Source organism: Streptopelia decaocto (genome assembly GCF_964273445.1).
Source record: "Streptopelia decaocto genome assembly, chromosome: 5".
Classification (NCBI taxonomy): Eukaryota; Metazoa; Chordata; class Aves; order Columbiformes; family Columbidae; genus Streptopelia; species Streptopelia decaocto.
Window position 1 is genome coordinate 3,907,911 of NC_138659.1, and position 20,283 is coordinate 3,928,193.

Below are 20,283 nucleotides of genomic sequence, written 5' to 3' on the forward strand. Positions count from 1 at the left end.
GGTAATAATAGCTTTTTTTCTGTGTCTTTTTGACTTTTTTTTCCCCTCAATACTTACATTCATCATCTCATAGTAGTTCTAATGGTGTTTTGTAAAATGTCAGTTAGCTATTAAAGGAGTTAATCGTAAAGCTCTTTTGAGTTGAAAAGTAGAGAGATGTCTGCAAGTGGCTTCAGTCCGACTTTAATTCTGCTCTGGATTTAAATTCTGCTTTCACTCTGCAAAAAGAATACTACATTTTCTAACTTTAGGGCTTTGTTTTAATGAAGTTCTTATTTGATACTGTCAAAATATTAGCTGATAAATAGTATATGTCTTTTGAACTTTTTGCCCATGTTTAGTAGTCTGAAGGTGTATCATTACCTTAAATCCCCAAATTTTGCAGGCCATAGATTTCAAGTTTGAGGCACTAGTAAAAGCCACCTCACCTGGGAGGCACAGAAGGTCTTTGGAGCCTTATTGAGCAAAGCTGTGATGAGCCGGTCACTGTTTTGTTTGCCTTTGAGTCTAGGCCAGTGACATAAAGAAATTGTGGCAGCCTTGCTGTGTTTAAGCTATATATTGCTAGTGACCTACAGCTTTGACCTAGTATTCAGTTTCACTGTTTCCCATGCATTTACTGTAATTATTTGATTTAAGAAAATATATCATATGTCTGCTGCTTAGCCCTTTGGGAACTGGCGTAGGAGGGATCAGCAGGAGCTGCTGTTCTTCAGTAGCCTCTGTACAATCCTCCAGCTTCACTTGTTTGCTTAAAACTTGTTCCTCTTATGCTCTGTCATCCTTTCAGCACCAGTGATTTTAGGGAATGATTATTTACTAAGGTGAATTTCCACAAAGCAAGAAGCGAAATGGGCTGAAAATTGGAAGTGATTAGCGTTGCCAGGTGCAGACTTTTAGTTCTTTCTCCTCCTTTAGTAAAGAAAGCATTTCCCAAAGCTTGATTAAATCTCTTAGATCACAGTTTAGCCCAGCATAAGAAAAATAAGCTCAAATACCAGATCTGAACCAAGTGACTAAGCCATGTCCTGTTGTGTTGGAATTGAATTGGTTATAGTGCACAATAATCTACTTTATTGTCATCCTGGCCTTAACTGTAGCATAAGATGATTACATTGAATGTGTATAATAATAAGGCTTACACTTTGTATATACTGCTTTAAATATTTTGGCACACCACAGAAAGAACCTTTACGTGCAAGGCTTGATTAATCCTTTTCCTCTGTGTATAGAACAAGTAGCTGCCAGAGCTCAAGGGTAAAACCTATTAATAATGTCTGTGGCAGTCCCCGCCCTCCATTGCAGTGTATTCTCTTCTGTTCACACCAAACTCCAGACTTATTATCATTTCGGTCTCTCTCTTTTGCTTTCCGAGTTTCTACATAGCAATTGAGGTATTCCAGCAGACGTGAGGCTAGCATCAAAGTGTCTGGTATAAAATATTTGCTTTTTCTCTGTATTTTCAGTGGAGAACAGGGAAAGAGAGAAAGGGGCAGGGGGCTTGTGGGGAGCCTGGCGCCTGTGTTATTTCCTAGAGCTGTTAGGACTCGCTATGGCAGAGAAGACCCTTAGAACCAAGTTTAGGGAGGTGCTTTCCCCAGCAGCTGTGGCTGGTGTGCTCCGGGGGGATGCACTTGCACCCAGTGATCATCTCCAAGGCTCCTCGGGCTTGGGGTGGCCAAGAAATTACTGTTGTTCTGGTGCTCGTATAGGGAAACTGAAGCAGGACTAAGGAAAACATTTTATATAAGGTCATGGGATGAGTTGGCCGTGCAGCCATCAGCATCCTCGCTGTTCAGCGTCGAAGTCAAGAGTTAATGTTAAAGCATTGTGTGGTCGCCAAGATAATGACTTTTTTACGGGAGGTTACACAGGCTTATTTAAACCATTACTGACCTTGAACTAATATTAATCCCAAGTTCTGACTGCTAACCTGTACTCTTTATACTAGAGAAAATGATTTAATCTTTGGCTTTCAATGAAAGTTGGTTCCTTTACCAAAAAGTTTTCAGCATGTTTTTGTCAAAAGTAGGCTCGTAGTTTGTATTATAGTCTCATGGGTATATTAATAATACAACACAACAAAGAAAAATAGCAAGCGGTGAAGGTTTTAAATGAAAAATATTTATTATTCGGAAGGCTTACAAGCAACTTAGGTCATTAGATCAATAAAACATTCTTGCTTGGAAAGCACTTCCCATTCCTGGTGCAGTGTCTCTTTAGACGCCGCAAGGATGGATCCACGGGTGGTTACCAGCGAAGCTGCGAATGTGGCACGTCCTCCCGCGCCAGCTCAGGGGGCCAAAGCACGTCCTGCCCTCCTGTCTGTGCAAACTGGAGGAAGGGGAGCAGTGCGGGGGTGGCTCTGAGCTGGGAAACAGGGGCCAGGGTCACACCTCGCTCTTTGAAATCCCGGGCGACTGCTGTTGTGTGCCCCGCTCCTCTCCGTGCCGGTTCCCTCGCACCACCGGCGCTCTCCTCACAGCCAGAACTGAACCAGCATCCTCCCCTCGCACTGAGCTCTGCCCCCCCCTCGCAAAGCCGCCGGCGGGGGCGCCGGGAGGGAGGCCCCGGAGCCGGGGGGTCGGGCCGCCGCCGCCGCGGTTCAGCCCGGAGGTGGCAGCATTTCACCGGTGGGCAGAGGGGCCGGGGATCCGGCCTGGGGGACGTTCACTTGGCCGAGTGCTTCGGGAGCTTTCTGGCCAAAAGCACGGCGTAAAAAATTAAGGTCATAAGGTGTCTGGGATTTTCAAAGAGCCAACGTAACAGTGGTCTTTTATTATGAGTGAGTTTACAGCCAAGAGCTGTCCCGTAAATGAGCGATGCGATTTAGGGAATTTTTTTAAACTCTTTTTTTTTTTTTTTTCCTTTAAAAGTAGGAATGCTGGAGACATTAAAGGTGGTCTGGCAGCTTTTTGCTGTGAGACTTCATGTTGATCTGTACGCTGGCTTTGTATCAACATGAGAGCACCAGCTCCATGCAGACAGTCGGGGGTCAGCGCTGTGTTTGGACTGGATGGCACGATACTGCACACAAGAATAGTCCAGCACATAGTGTGGGAGATAGGAAGAATGCAATAGACTATCTGAGCTGTATGTGATTAAATAGAAAATAAATGAGTGTGGAATGCATAGTTTACACTTGGCATGCTGTTATTTGTTTACTTATTTTGAAGGGATGGAGAGGAAGATGAATTAATATCCCATAAGCCCATGGTGGATGTAATTCAGATATCGGTTCAGGAGCCAGGTTCATAGCAGGTATGATGTTTGGATTTTTGTTGTGTCGTTGCTCGGATTAGCGTTTGGGTACGGACAGCCTCCTGTCCTTGAGCTTAGTTAAAGACCTTCATATTTTCCGTCAACAGCTGCATGAAGTTAAAGGCAAAGAGGCCATGGGATTTCTCTTTCTCAGCTAGTTTATTTGTGAGGTGGTGAGGTTAATGTGGCAATATCCCATGCTTAGTAGAGAGGCTTTTTGGCTTTAAGCTTTGTGTGTGCTCCCTTCAGATTTATGATTTTGACCCCAGCCTGGCATTATCACACTGTCAGTGGGAGTGCAGGGCTGGTTTGAACCTCCAGCTCTTGGTGGTAATCTCTCTTAATTAGTTTACAGTTTAAACAATTGTCCATCTTTTTGCCTTTAAACAAGGGAAGTTTGCTCTATCAGTGGTTGATTTCCCTGAGGGAGGAAGTCCTGAGAGAGGTTATCGGGGAGAGAAAAGCTGCGGGCTCCACTTTCAAAGCAGTGCCACGTACGAAGCATGCATCAATCCTGTTAGTACTGCTTATTATTTCACAATGGCGTGTCAGGAATTACGGGCACAGACCTTTCTAAGGACTCTTGCAGACCTTTATGCACTCTCATCCCAAGTCAGGATTTTGTGGAATTATGTGCTAATAAAAGCTAATTTTACACATTAAATTGCGTTCTTTGAAATTGCTCTTTTAATTGCCGATCTTTCCCTGACTTCTCCACAGATCTCTCTGAGCCTCCTCATTGTCGACTTTCTGCCAGGGAGCCCTCGGTGCCTCATCATTAAGGCTAAAATCTGCCATCACTTAACATAACACATAGAGCTTACAACTGGGAGCAGCCCCCTCCCTTGCATGGGAGCACAGACAATAATAGACACTATAGTGGCAGCGCCAGTGGGAGTTTTACCATGTATTTTAATGACTTGAGCTTGATTACATTTGCTAGATTGAACCGAAGTTCATTTAGTAATTGGTATGATTCTTAGAGGGTTCACATTTGACATTCCTCGCTCATTAAAGAGCTCTGGCAATGGCTGTTACAACTTTCATCTCAATGGTGACCCTCTCAGATATATATCCAGTCTTTTTCTTTTGATAAACCACCCAACCCGGCGCTCATTAACACTCAACCATCTGCAGCCAGCCCCTCCTAGTACCTTCTCCCTTGCTTTGATGATATAATTAAAAGCCTTCTGTATTATCTCCCTCAGAGCGATAAGCCTAGGTGTGTCAGCTCTCGGTACTTGCATTGTTTGTTATTCGATTCTCTCTGTATCAGCTGTTCCTCACGACGGGCTCATTTTTCATATGTTGTAAAGATTAGTTGATTGACTGGGAGATCAGAGGCATGAGAAGGGAGTGTGGCTTTCAATATTAGTAACCAGATGCTCATTTGAAATGGTGATGGAGTTTGCTGTTATCTGTTAGATTATTTGGCTCCTTTGCTTTTACCTGAAGATAAACTGGTTTAAGCACTAGTCAATGAAAATTAGCATCATCTTTAGTGGCTTGTTATGATAGTGCTCTTATCAGTCTGGTTTAGTGTGGCTATTCTCTCCTTGAGCCTGTTTTACAGAAATGGCAGCTTTGTTTATGCATGTGCCCAAACTTGCCTGTTTGACCTTTGAAGCTGTGATTATAATATTAATCTATGGGACTATTCTGTTGCAAATCACTTAGGTGGTCTGTATTTCAGAGGATTTTCATTGGGGGACCTCCCTCTTGTCCAGCATGATGTTCCGTTATTGTTAGTATATTCTACATTGAAGCGAACTCAGAGTGGCGTTTCAGTACATGTTGTTGTCTGGCTGGGTTTTGTGGGGTGTTTTGTGTGTGTGTGATGGAGCTGCAGCGAGGACAGCGCCGTGCTGCTGTCTGGCCACTTGCACTGATTTTGTAGAACTTTATAGCAAAGTTGCTTAGCTATAGAAAAACTTGATACAGTACTTGCACGCAGATACAACCCAGCGCACAAATCCTCAGTACCCTGCGGTGGAGCTAAGTAGTGTTATTCCAGCTTGCAGGTGGAGAGACTGGATGTGTGAAAGCCACACGGACACTGGCAACAGAACCAGCATCTTTTGAGTTCCCGTTTTACACTCCGATGCTTGATGTCCAGCCCGTGCAGCCTTCCCCTGTCTTGTGTTTAAGGGAGGTTGTGCCAGACCTTGAATAGGAAGAGAAGAACCTGGCATTCTGGCATTAATGAAACTGCGATCTGTTTGTCATCTTCTAATTAAGACTTGGGATTTTTCCTCCTATTTTTCCCTCTTCTTCCCATTTTGGATCCGTTTCTAATTTTTTTACATGTTTCTTGCCTTGTTCCATTGTTTTGTTCATTTTCCCAGCTTTCCTTATTGCTTCATTTCTTTCCATTTGTCTCTTTCACCCATTTCAATAAACTATTATATTCATTATGTAAATACAAGGAAGCCCTTTTTCTCAGAGAAGATATGAAAATTCTCTCATAAATACACAAAATGTGGAAACCATCCTCGGGATGCAGAGCAGGAGGGAGTCTGCCGGCTTCCAACTGCAAGGCCTCATTAAAATTAGTGGATTCCCTATCCTCTTTGCATAGGGAACATTGCTGCTTGGGCTGACTTCCACAGCAACATCTGGGCCACTGATAACATCAGTACTGGAGCATTGCTAGGTGAGCTCATGTTTTGTTAATGAAGCAATCTACTGAAAGTGCATATATCATTTTTTAGTACCACATACTTTACTGCGAAGACTCGTACTACTATTATAGGAGCTTTCCTTTACAAGTGTGAATTAAATAATTTTGTTATAGTTAATATGCTTAACTTGAATTGAATAGCACGCTTAAGAAATGCCACCTAGATTTAAAAACTTGAACACTTAGGTACTTTGGGAGTTCAATGCATGAGTTAAGAAATACACTGAAAAAATGCTTATTAGAACACCTGATATTCTCAGTAGCTTTGTTGTTCGTAAATATTTGGTGTGCTGGTATTGGTTTTCTACACACATGTAGTTGCGAGTGATCCTTCTGCTGAGTTAACTAGATAATAAAAGTGATCACGATCACAAACATCTGACTTTAGCATCTTCTGGAATAAGCAAACAAAGGTCGGATGGGATATACTGGTAAGCTATCTTCAGTCAAATTTCACTATGAAATCCAGGCATCCAAGGAAGAAAAATGAAAGCGGATAATTTCATATGTGGATTGAAATTTCTCTCAACAGCCTCTGCACTGTGAGTGCAGTTACAGCCCAGTGTCATCCCCAACTGGTTTTGTGTTCTGTCATTTTTAATTTGCACGCTGAGTATTCTTGCGTCCTGAGAGCTGGTGGTGAGTGTTCAGAGAGCCAGAGCGCTCTTAAATGAGGCTACAGGTGTGTGGGAGGGAAACTAATATTGGCATAAAATATCTTGCTGTTTTGAAACAAGTTCCAAAAAGAGTTTCCACTCTCTAAGAACACAGAATGCATGAAGAGAAGTAATAGAAGCAATCGATGAGTCTTTCTCATATAAAACTTTGTTCTTAAACTATTGAAGCTATTGATGATTTCTGAGTCTCTGAAATATTATCCTGCCACTGGTCTGAAAGTGAAGACTTCCCTGTTTGCCATTGTTTGGCTACTGATGAGAGGGAGTTTTACTGATCTTTTCCATCTTACTGGGCTGGATAGGCAAACACTTTGTAATTAGCTGTGGCAGTCATTTGTCATGTGTAGTGCAGGAAAGGTGAGCAGACCCCATCTCCTTTCCCTATTCCCCTGCAGGAAGTGTTGGAAAAATTACAGCAATGCTGGTGTGTTTGCGAGCAGAACATGCACAGCCTTGCATATTAAGGCAGGCACTTAGCCAGGAGCTTTGAATTATTGTACCCTGACATTACCCACTGTAACTTTTAGCACTCTGGGCCCATTACTTTGGCATACTGCCCAGTAATGTGCAATTTCCACTTACATAAGGAGATGTAGCAGGAGTAATGACTCCTTGGAGAAGGTGTTTTCTTTCGCAGCAAATCAGCCCAGGGCCAGCAGGTGTAAGTTTATAGACAGTCCAGTAATGGCAGCCTGCACTGTTCTCCTCTGTTAATCCAGGAGCAGATGGAAAGGAACAGATCTGCCCTCGCACACTTTTCACTGTCCACTGATTTAATTGCAAAGTTAAGCTCTTGTAAATGGCCGTGCAAAACTCTATGATTTTCCTCTTTTTGTCTTTTCCAGGCACCCCAGAATGCACATCAGAACGGGGCTGATGGATGCTCATCTCTACTGTCTGAAGAAATATGTGGTAGATTTCCTTGTAGAAAACAGGTAAGAAACCAAGCAATAGGCAAGGTAGTAGCAGGTGTTTGCATTGACATGTGGTTCGGACCAAAGCTTTTAAAGGAAGATTTGCTTCATTAAGTGGGCGACCATAAAATAGAAATGTGAAAGAAAAGAGTTTTCAAAATGCTTTAGCTACATGATAAAGAATGCCAGGCATTATGGCTGAGCTTCTTATTCAGATCTTTTTTAAAAAGAAATATCTCATAGCAGCATAAGTAAAAGCTAAAATTTTCGCCTCTCGTCTGCATCCCATGTTTCCCTAATGTATCTGTGTTTTTTGGCTGTTCATTTCACCAGGGCTCCCCCATTGTTAGGGCTGTGAATACATTTCTGACCTTTGATTTCCCCCACCACAGTCTGTTTTGGCCTTTGCAATCACCTTTTCTCTCCCCCTTCACATCCACCACCACTGCAGGTGGGCTATCTCTGTAGCATCCTCTGTTTTTAGCTTGTGATGTTCCTCTGTCAAAACTCAGAGACCACCCACTGAGACTAAGAAAAACATCCATTTATGGAAGTAGAAAAGGATCTTAGCTATAATATTTCATGAAACAGACCGAAAAAACCCACTGTTTATCTTTAAAAAACAAACAAATGAACAACCCCCCCTCACAGTAAGTAGCTCAGTTTTGGAATGATGTCCTGTTCCTTGACTTTTTGTAGCGCTCTCATGCCTGTTACATATATTGAATGCTCACTGGGTTCTCAAGAGTCTTCCTACCCTTTTAAGTAAGATGAAAAATAAAGGGGCTGACGAAGTGTTGTGTTCATAGTGCTTTTCCTTGGCACATAAACTGACGTGAAAAAGCTTGGAGAGGTGGGGGAATTTGTGGTCGCCTCGACCATCTACAATCTGGCGATGCAGTTGGATACATGATCGAAGCTCTTGAGTTTAAAAAGTGAATTAAAAAAGTGGAAAATATGTGTTAACCCCCACGGCAATTTCTTGCCATGCATAAGAATAAAGCTTATCCAATGCTGTGACTGGAACGTGGGGGAGTTTTATAAGTCATTTTAGCTCCCATTGGTGTATGGGAACATGTCGAAAAGGTGAGAAACCTTCAGGAGCAGCAGATGATTTAAATCTGGAATAAGCCATTTATTGAGTGTACTATAGATACTTGATGACAGTTTGGACTTCTTCTATTTCCTGTGGTAGATTGAAGTGGTGTTTATGCCTTTCTTTTGTCATAATACAACAAGTAGAACTCATTTCTTGAAATATTAGCCATCCAGTTTTGCTGGTGTTAGGCATTTCACACATTTGGGGTTTTTTCCCTGGTATTCTGTGCTGGTTTGAATTTAGATCATTAGGTCTGTGGGACAAGGACAGGCTTTTCAGACATGCCATGATGCCTGACACAAACAGGCCTCGAAGTATAAATACTGATAAGTTCAGATTTCAAGGCTTTATGCAACTTCTGCTGAAACCGGTGAGATGTTGTCTTTGTCAGTGATGGGATTTTACCTTATATTAACCAAAGCAAGTAGGGTGAAATCCTGCTCTGATTCTTCTTCTTCTTCTCCTCTTGCTCCTGTGACACATACGTAGTTCCAGCAGCTAGACAGCATTTGCAAGACCTGATGCCTGCTTACTAATGGCAGGTAGCTGCTTCATTCTCTTTATTACACACATGCTGCTTATTCAGTCAACTGAGAGGAGAGACTCACTTGCAAGTTATGTGCGTAACCGGAAAATCTGGGGAATGGGACTTTTGCCATAAGGAATAGCTTGGGCTTTCAGGCTTCTGGCATTGGTGGGCATTTGCAGCTTGTTTTTCTTCTCTTAGGAAGGGGAGGACAGTGCATAGCCAAAGATCTTTCCATGTTTGGCAGCGATATGCCAGGACTTTTTAGAGACCCCGTGGAATATTTTTGCCCCAAAAGTACCGACATCTACACAATTGTTTGGGTTTAAGGATTCTTTTTAATACTTTGTTTTTTAGTCTTACCTACAGTACGATTTTTGCCTCTCTGCAGTTCCGCACTGGGGCTGGAGAAGCTCAGATGCCTTGTTGAAGTTGTGTGTGTTTAAAACTAACAGCAGGGACTGAAGTGAACAGTGAAGCTCTTGTGCGGTGCCAGGAAGTACTGACACAGTGTACTTCCTCAATATTACAATATTTACATTGTGTTAATATTTTAACAGCGCGGTTTGATGGCAGGCAGAACACCTTTTTTCATTGTTTGTAGCTCAGGGAACCATTTACATTTTTTTCAGATTTTATTTTGACATACAAAAGCAGAAAAGATGTTACCCAGCAGTAAAAAATTCAGATCGTGCAGCTGACTATAGCTCAGTCTTTTGCAGAGGAAAATTATTATTACTTCCAGGTCAAAGAAACGTGAAAACTAACGTGGTTATGTATGTGGGATCTGTTGCTTCAAATGGGATAAAAGCCCAGTGGAGTCACAGCTTAGCTGCAAAGATGTAGCAAAACCAACTCTCTGCAAGTGAATGCAGTTTGTGTACAGCTGCACCTGTAAGAGTCAATGTGCGTTGTATGTAAAGTCCAAAGTCACGAGCAACTAATATGAAAACAGGGGAAAAAAAGAACATAAAATAGCCAAACCTTTGTTTTGTCCAAGTATATGAATCTTGCTCTAGGATTTGGGATAGCTTTATATGACACCTATAGAAAAAGGCTGAATTTCTTGTTCAGCTCCAGAATAGAGTTGTGATACCAAGGTTTTTTCATCAGCTTGGCTACAGATCCCTTAATTCTTCTGTGTACTTTCTTCCTCTTCTGGGTGGGATTGTTTGGAGAATAATCAGTGTTCGTTTGGCAGCAGGGAGATTGTGCTATGGGGGATGTTAGGAGAGGTCAAAATACTGTTTGGTAGTCTGTAACTCAGTTTGTAGTCCTTTAATATATTTTTATGAACTATTTTTAAAGGTCTGAATAGTAGATTCTCCTGCCTGAAGTTTTATTTCATTATAGCAAACCAAACAAATTTGTGGGTTTTAAAAAGCAGAGATTGCTAGTGCCTTTGAATAAAAATTAGAGTAAATCTTCTGTTTATTAGAACCCCCTCAAACATGTATTTCCAGACGAAAATATCACACCTCTAATGTTGTTTAAACCTGGGGAATGAAACTGCATTCTCTTTCCTCTCCCAGGAGGAAAAAGTGCATTTTGGCAGTTTAAATCCCCGTCTCCATCCGTCTCTCATCCACTAGTTCAATACTGCATCGTGGTGAAATTGAGTCTTCAAGGATTTGACAGTCCCAATCTGTCCAAATTTACCAAGGGCAAGTGCTCCTGGTTCCAGTGACTTGGGGAACAGCTGAAGAAGTTCTTGCCCCTAGCAGTTTGTTATTCCCCGTGGCTGGAATTTACTCCTTCGCTTCTCTCCATGCTCCTGCATCCCTGGGGCAGGTTGATTATGAGTGCTCTTTGATCAGCTCTGATGCACTGGCAGCCTCTGCCAGGGGTGCCAGCACGAGCACCCGGAGCTCTGCTCTGGCATGGATGGATGGGTGGATGGATGGACGGACGGATGGATGGATGGATGGACGGACATCTTTATCCCCACATCTCCAGTGGGTACCCAGTGCTGGCAACTTCTGGGTTTGTTCCCACTAGATTCACAAAAGGTCATGGGCCATACCCTGCTGCCAAATGGATTTATCCTGTCTGAACAGGGACTGTGACCTCAATGTGAAGAAGCAGCACCTTGTTTGGGCTGAATTCCTGTGTAACCTCATCTGGGTGTTCCTGCTCCATGGGGGGATTGCACTGGATGAGCTTTCGAGGTCCCTTCCAATCCTGAACATTCTGTGAATTTTCTGCTGATTATAACTGGTCTTGGTTTTTTTTTTTCTACAGAGACCTTTGGTTCTTCCCCAGGTTCCTCTCTGCATCAATTAAGTTAGAGTTGCTGAGGTTCGTCTTGGTTTGGCAGATGTACCGACTGGCCAAATTGTAGCACATATTTGCATGGGAGGGAGGTCAGTTAAAAATCTGATCTCTATGTATTCAGGCGAGAGTTTTTCTTCCCTAAACATTTCTTTTTTCAGGGTAAAGCTAACCTGAGGATGTTATAGGTGCTGCGGTTGGTGGCGTGGGGCAGCAGGGCTGTGCGTGCTGCAGGAGCTGCTGTGCCAGCGCAGGGCAGGCATGGCTGAAGGTGAACACCTGCACCGCATGATGAACTGCACAATATTGCTTTTCTTAAAAGGATCCTTCCACGAGCAGAGCCAGCAGCCGAGACAGAAGCAGAGGCTGTAGCTGGCTGGGGGCACGACTCCACCCCACAGCTGGCGGGCCTCACACCCCCGGGGCCCTGGGGTGGCAGCCAGCACAGTAGCCAGTCCCTTTTTTTGGCACTCTCCTGAGTGCTGGGTTGGAATCCAGCCTCGCTGCTGCATTCAGGGCAGATGGAAGAAGAGAGTCCTTATTCCTTTTCCCCCGCGAACTTAGTCTGTAGTGGAGGGCAGGATGGAGGCCTGTGCTTTGTGAGCCTGGTGTGTTGCTCAGCCACGCACTGACGTTTCTTTACTGAGTGCTGACAGTTTGCTTGCTGACAATCTCAGCAAAGTTGCTCGCAGAACAAATGTGATTGAAGTGAAATTGCGTGGTAGTTTGTGTGCTGTTTTTCCAGAATTTTTCTAAAGCTGTAGCCCGGTGAAATAAGATACCTGGTTTGGGGGAAGGCGAGGAGGGAGATAGATACAAAGCAACCCCTTCCCCGGTAAAGTTTTAACGCAGAAAATTCAAACTTGCTTTGGAAATTTAAGTGCTGAAGTTGTGTGTTTCTCTGTGTATCCTATGTATATGCTTAAAAGCATATGTAATATGCATTTATAATATATGTATGTATTAATATCATTGTGCCCACAGTCAGTGGCGCAGGTTTAGATGACAACGTTTGTTATGTGTGTAAGGATTTCACCCTGCTCACAGCTGAAACCTGTAGCTGCATGGAGGCTTCCATTTCCACCTCTCATTGAGGTAGACCAGAAAACGTGAAGCCAGATCAAGGCTGTTTAAACCAAAGCAATATGTGGTCCTACTTATTAAATTACCTCCCAAAAATAACTCTTATCAAATTCCATCAGTGCAGAGCTTGTCATGAACGTGCTAATCAAACCTTAGTTATAGGTTGGGCACATGAAAAGCTACATTTGAAAATACTAACTTTGCAAAGTTAAGCAGTTGGCAGTTAGGAAGTGCCACCGCTGAGGCTCCCTCTGCAACTTTTTCATTCTGTACGTGCCACATGTTATGGTACAGTCTTTGTTTCCATGACACTCTGTTTTTTTTTTGCTCTGTGAGCATTGCTTCATTTGTTGCCTGAGATGCTCACTGGAGGAGATACTATTCAGTATTGTATGTAACTTCTGTAGCTCAGGTGAAGGCCACCAGCCTTACTTGTTGCTTGCTGTTAAAACCCTATCCTGGAGATAAGATGAAAGGGACCTGGGGGGTCCTGGTGGACAACAGGATGACCATGAGCCAGCACTGGGCCCTTGTGGCCAGGAAGGCCAATGGCATCCTGGGGTGTATTACAAGGGGGGTGGTCAGTAGATCGAGAGAGGTTCTCCTTCCCTGGTGAGACCACATCTGGAATATTGTGTCCAGTTCTGGGCCCCTCAGTTCCAGAAGGACAGGGAACTGCTGGAGAGGGTCCAGCATAGGGCAATGAAGATGATTAAGGGAGTGGAGCACCTCCCTTATGAAAAAAGGCTGAGGGAGCTGGGGCTCTTTAGTTTGGAGAAGAGGAGACTGAGGGGTGACCTTGTTAATGTTTATAAATATATAAAGGGTGAGTGCCATGAGGATGGAGCCAGGCTCTTCTCAGTGGCAAACAATGATAGGAAAAGGGGTAATGGGATCAAGCTGGAACACAAGAGGTTCCACTTAAATTTGAGAAGAAACTTCCCAGTGAGGGTGGCAGAGCCTGGCCCAGGCTGCCCAGGGGGGTTGTGGAGTCTCCTTCTCTGGAGACATTCAAAACCCACCTGGACATGTTCCTGTGCGACCTCACCCAGGCGTTCCTGCTCTGGCAGGGGGATTGGACTGGATGAGCTTCTGAGGTCCCTTCCAATCCCAAACATACTGTGATACTGTGTGAATTACTTTCCTTTTGGATTTTTGGTGTCATTACTGATACTACAATGCTCTGCACACACTTCATTAACTGTCTTTCCAGCACCCTGATTAGTGAAGTAGTCATCTTTCTCATTCTGAAAGGGGGAAACTAAGGCACACAAGAGGTGGAGTTCGAAGCATCTTTGTCTTAATCATGCCAGTTTTCAGTCCTTGATGTTATACAGAGAGCTCTTAATGTTGAAAGAATCTTTTCCATTGATGCTGGCTGTCACAGGGTGACACTGATCAAACCAAAGGCAATCAGTGGCAACCTACAGAAATCAGGTTTGTGTTCTGCATTCAGCAACATCTGTAAACTCCTCTGTCGGAAGAGAATTTAAAAAAATCAATTCTTCAGGCATCATTCATTTGCCTTAAACTTTAGCAGTTGTTTTCTCCCCTCGCAGCCCTCTGCCTTGTACATTTAACACACGTGTTTTAACAAATGAGGCGGGCATTCTTCTGCCTCATTGCACAACCTTGATTCACCCCCAGGGCATAGTCCATCTTTACATTGGGTGAAGAAAAGATTGAGATTGGGGAGAGAGGAAAAGGTAGGTGTGTTTTTAAGGACTGTGTCATAACGTGCACACACAAGGTCTTAATTAAGGTTGTATATGCAATATAGTTCTAGATTTCCTTAGTTTGAGCGCCCAAACTGTTACCCTGATATTAAGTGTGTGTATATATGTATTTATATGTGTGGCACTTTTAGAATGAATCAGTGAGGCTACTGAGACTCTTGCTAATGGAGTAGCTGTTATCAACGTAGATTTATCACCTTTCAGGTCAACCATGAGGAGGAGATGAGATGCTCTAGACTTACAAAGGCTGAGCTGGATATTCTTTGAGCCTTGGTCTGGAGCATACTCTGTTACTCTCTGGAGTAGTGCATGAGTAGCCCAGTTACCTTGCAGAAAGAGAGAGAGAATGGAGCATGCCCAATGTAGGAGGACTCAAAAAATTGAGTTGCAAAACAGGTCTCTTCCAAACATGTGCAAACAGTGGTTTTTCAGACTTTACTTGATGTAGTATGGGCACTTTTTCTGTTTACAAATGTAATGCCCTGACGAAAAGACAACCTCGTGCCAAATTGCGAGCATGGAAGTGCAAGAGCTTTTCAGTGGAGCAGCTGAAATATTTTTAACATGGACAAAACAAAGTATTTTTCCATAATTTCATTCTTGGAAATAACTGAGACATTTTCGATGAAGCTATCCAAAAAAAATCAGCTTGAGGCAAACACCTGGCATGGATAATTTCAGCCGAAATGGTTAAACTTCAGCAAAGTTTACAAACAGATGAAGGCAGAAACTTGCTATAGGAAATGCAGGGTGATTTATCTATAGGCACCCTGGTTGCACCACCTCTGAAAGCCACTCATCTCGGTTCTTCTGAAGGCCACTGTGTGTTTGCTCAGATGTTCTGGTTTCTCTGTTATGTAGCAGGGTGGCAATCGCGTTTTCTAACTCAAGGAGATCTTTGGTCTTCATTTCAAAACACTATGTCTATCTCTAAAACAAAGTTGACAGCAAACATCTTCCTCTTCTACATCGGAACATTTTACATGCTTTTGTGGTGTCCTTCCCTCCTGCTTCCTCCCAGAAGCAAGGTAGATTTTTATTGTGTTTAGTAATGTGTTTTGCAAATCACTCTTTTGTCCTGAATCTAGTACTTCTAAATTGTTGGGTGTAGAAGAAGCCACCGTTTCCGTCCAACAGCCACCTGGGAGCTGGGCAGCTCTGTTTGTGGCCGGGAGGAACGGTGCGCTGTGCTGGGGAGGCAAGAATGATAAACAGCAGCGCTGTGGTTGCTTGGGAAGGTCTGAGTAAGCGTTTGCAGTGCCTGGGAACACAGTGCTAATGTCTCGCTTGCCACCGGGAAAATCCACTTTCCCTGGGGACCTGCTCTCGGGGAGCGCGGCCGAGCCGGAGCTGAGGACACAAATCAGCTCTTCTGCGCTTCTTCCAGCGCTGGCTGGAGAGCTGCCTGCCAAAATTCACCAGTAGAGAAACTCTGAACTGAGCAAATTTGCAGTAAGCTTTATAGCCAAAGTCAGTATGATTTGTTTGCAAAGTTAAACACTGAGGGTTTCTTTTTTTTTTTCTGGACTGCTGAAATAAATAAGAGCAAATCGTGTGAGGTCATAGCACTCTGCCTTTCCAAACTGCTTCAGCTGCAATCCCAGCACAGCTTCTCTTCTTGGCTCCCCCCGCTCTGTCCAGAAAACCTCCACTGGGCCAGCGCTCGGAGGGGAGAGGAGGATTTGCTGTCTTGGTTCTCTGTATTCTGAGGTCTGTGGCCATGAGAAGAGCTGCTCTGGAGCCACCCTTCTCCTCCCGATAACAGGCAGGGGCAGGAGGAGACCTTTGCAAACTGGAGGTGCGAGTGACTGGCTCCGAAGCTCCCGCTCGGATGGCTGTGTGCTATGCTGTACACAAAGGCCCCTGCAGGTTTATATTAAGGTGTTACCCAGACTAAACCAGTACATTTTTTTTCCTTTTCCCCTCTAAATGCCTTTTTATCATTCAGGCTGTCACCTGTGTTTCCTGGCAAGGGCTGCTGGCTGGGGGAGGTCTGGCAGAGCTGAACACCCAGCTTTGGTGGTCTTTGTGTGGCTGCCTGAAAGATGGCTTAAAACAGAACCTGCTCTGTGAATACCTGCGAGTTAACATGTGTCAGCCGTGTGGCTGGAAGGTTTCTCCTTTGCTGGAAAGAGACATTTTATAATGAATGCTTTCCTTGTGATTAAAATGGGTAAATAAACAAATAGCTCCTACAGGAAGTATACTGTGTGAAGACAGGGCAAATAAATTGTAGCTTTCCAAACAAGGAAAAGAAAAAGGAGGAAAAAAAAAAATCCAACCCAACCAACCCAAGCTCCTCCTTAGTGCATTTAATCTAGTAGAATGTGAAATGGCAATTTATCTTCCCTATTTCCTTTCCTTGTCAAACATATCCAGCTGTTGGAGCTTTCTCTGCTCCTTACTAGAAGTGCCAAGACTTGAAATTTGTTGGTGTCCACCTCCTCCAGAGTATCATTACTGTTGTCATCTTTCCATGGTACCAATCAAGCTCACTCCTGAAAACCTCAGGAGAAAAAACCCTGGTGATCCAAACTGGAGTTAAACAAATTATGATTTTCAGCAAATCAATTCTGTAATAAATAAAATGCCTTTTCCTGTTAGCAGATTACCTGGGAGCCAGTGTATCTCTGGATGTGCTGAATTGGAGCTGATTAACTTCATGAATAACTGTAAATCTTTCTTTATGAGACCACGATATGCCATAGTGGCCACATACTTGAGATACTCGAAGGACGCTTGGTCGCAGCACAGTGCATGCACATTCTGTCCATGCAAGCTGCTCCTAGTGCATTTTTTTTATAAAGTAAACGTTAGAATTTGTTAATTTTGTTCTCTAACTGTGATTTACAACATCAGGTAATGACCCTTTGGATTCCCTATGCAAAATGAATGTAGGGAGGACATATAAAGGTCATACAAATGTCAATGCAAATATTGTAGAATGATAGAAGAGTTTAGGTTGGGAAGGAACCTCTTGCAGTCTGTAGTCCAAGTCCTGCTCAAAGTAGGGCTGACTTTTGTGTTGCTCAGGGGTTCCTTTTGCAGTTGAGTTTTTATATCTCGAAGGATGGAGGCCGGGCCTTGTCCCAGGGCTGTACCACTCACTGAAAAGTTGTTTTCTCTATGTCCCAACTGGAATTTCCCTTGTTGCAGCTTGTGTCCATTGCCTCTTGCCCTTTTGCTGTGCACCTCTTGGAAAAGTCTGGCTGTCTTCTATATCACTTTACTTCTGGTTGTGGAAAACTGTAACCAGATCCCCCTGCAGCCTCCTCTTCTCTGGGATGAACAAACCAGCTCCCCCAGCTTCTCCTCCTGTGCTCCTGGCCCTCGTGGTGGCCTCAGCTGGCCTTGCTCTGATCTGATAATAAACATTAAAAATGGTTAACTATTTTTTCCACTGTTTCATGCAGTTGCAGTTTCCTTGGGTAGCCTTCGGTCAAACTGACTTCTGTCTTCATATGAGACGTGGATTTTGAACCAAAGAGGAGCGATGATTCTTTTATCCATCTATATTTGTTGGTTTTGTTTTTTCCCGTAAATCATTGCCACTTGGACAGTATCATTCTAAGCATTCTTTCATCAATGCCGTGCATTTTCTTCCACGCAGCACTATTTGGATGTAAGATAATACTTGGGGTGAAATTAATACCTTACCTTGCTGGACATTTTTCTGTGAGAATACAGTCTTTATATGTGATAACATGGCATAATTCTCTTGCAATGCAAATCCTAATTCTCCTCTATTTTCTCTTCTGCTTTTACTCACAAGTTGAATTTTTGAGAATGAGAGAAAATAGTGGTTGTTTCCCTACTATTGCACTTCTCATAGTTTTTGTGGTCTAGGTGTTAGTTCAATGTCAAACTTCATCTGCCTTAGCCAGGTAAATGAAACCTGAACAATAATAAAGATGTCTATGGCACTGTTGCTGCATAAATTATTGCATTGAATTTCAGTGATGGGAGACTTAACTTCCTGTATATAAAAGGGAAAATAAATGCTACTAATGATGATAGGGCTAAAGTAGCTAAGAGGTATCTTCATTAAGGCAGTGAATCATCAATAGAAAACAACATTTTAAGTTCCATTTTAAGTAGCTGGAGTATGAGGTAAGGGCTGATCTTAGAACACAGTCTTGAATCAAAGTGGAGGAACTACAACTTGCTTCACTTAAAGAGAAAAACAACTTTTAAAAGGGAATATAACATTTTAAAAAGACATAGAACAGTCTGTGAGAAATGCTAAGTGCTGTCTAGTTAAGTTACTGGTTTTGAAGAAGTTGAAGACCTGGATCTGGAGGAGGAGTGACAGTTCCCTAAATCAAAGGTGCAGAGATGGACTATAGCACCCAGAGCATTTACAAAAGACATTTCTGGATGAATATCACCTGGAAAGAACGTTGTGAATAGAAGTAGACTCATTATGAGGGATGGAATTCATTGACCAAAATCATTCATCTTGAAGTTCTTCAAGAAAGGGGTAAAGCCACAAAAAAAGAAGTTTATTTTTATCACAGGGCAGTAGAACATGTTGAAAATGCCACAGTGAGGAGAACAGAAGAGTTGTCCTACAGAGAGCAAGAATTAATATCAACAGTGAGGACAGGAATTAAGGTAGAGTGATTGCTGGGAGAAGGATGTAGAAATGGAACTTGTACAAGTGGAAGCAGGACTGAATTACACACCAGAGCTCCCAGTTTATCTCCCGGAAGAATGGGCGTGTTGTTAGGTCAAACTGAGAATGAGTCCATTTGATCGCAGACCACCAAGCACGGTATCTGCTTGGAGGAACAGAGCAAAATGATGTGGACATATACGATGCCTTTAATGCAGCCTCAGTAGAGCAAGGTGACAGAGCTTATCCACATGAAGCTACAGCCACGTCTACATTTTTGGGCACATGTTTTATATAGACAAGTCTGAAGTGTTCAAATCTATCTGAACATATACTTGTGCGCCTAAAGTTTACACAGTTCATCAGTTTTATGGATACGCATCGACTTTATCAAGTACATCATATGCATGTGTTTGTTTAGGCACATTATCAGAATTCCTCTGTTTGATGCAGTTTTCAGAAAAGGAGCCTAATTTCAAAGGCATTTAGCAAAGAGTTGGTAACTGAGGCGCAGATGGCTGCAACGGCGGAGGTTGGAGGGAATGGGGAAAGATGAGTCCTGGCAAGGAATCACATTTGGTGCAGGTGCGCTTGTTTTAGAAGAATGGGATGCTGTCTGGGAATGAATGAGCTCCATTCCTCAGCAGTGTGTACAACCTGCCAAACACCCTGGGTGGCCTCCGACAGCCTTGGAGACTTTTGGTCAGAGAGAAGTTCTAAAAATGTCTAAACTTGCTGGCATTCCCATGCAAGAGCTGCACCAGTCGGGAGCTGCGCGGCGTTCCTGGCTGTTGGCGAGCGGGCAGAGTTAAGGTTGCTTAGATGACCCGAGCTGAGTGCGCACACGCTTTCAAAGGATTTGAGTATGTAATTGAGGAGTTTTAATTTCTGTGGTCAGTTTTTCAAAAAGCTGCCTTCTTTCCCAAAGGGGTTTTTGGCAGAAGTGGAAGTTAGATCCCTACTCCTTTAAGTGCATCCAGACGTGGTGGAACATGAGAACAGCTTTTTATGTGGTTTGCATCCATACCATCCCTTCCATACTTTGATCTGGATCCTCTTTGCATTATGGTGCCTGTGACTGTCATTTGCATGTTGTCTTCTGCTCTCCCATCATCCAGATCGCGGGGATTTTGGTGGTGATTTGGCAACTTTGCAAAGTCATTCATAAAGCTGAGCCTGCGAGGCAGAGCCATGTGGTTATACCGGCGTGCTCTGCAGTGGCTTCTCAAATATTGTCATGCTTGCTCTTATGAATGTAGGAGTAAGATGCCATCAGACCTGAAGGTTTTGGTTAGAAAATAGTACGGAAAGACAAATGAAGCGCAAGTGCGGTCATGTGGAACTACCTTTTGGTAGAATGTTTCTCAGTTTCCTTGCATTCTCTGTGGGCTTTTAGCTCCAAAAATAATAAGGCACACTGA

At 43.3% G+C, this 20,283-nt stretch overlaps 1 protein-coding gene across 1 annotated transcript in view; it reads left to right on the plus strand.

The window, feature by feature from the left end:
- The window catches only part of EIF2B3 (eukaryotic translation initiation factor 2B subunit gamma), a 97,442-nt gene that overhangs the window by 41,506 nt on the left and 35,653 nt on the right, over window positions 1-20,283 (plus strand). The window contains exon 6 of the mRNA XM_082052665.1: window positions 7,464-7,553. Coding sequence (XP_081908791.1) covers window positions 7,464-7,553 — 90 coding nt within the window. The remainder of the gene's footprint in view (window positions 1-7,463; window positions 7,554-20,283) is intronic.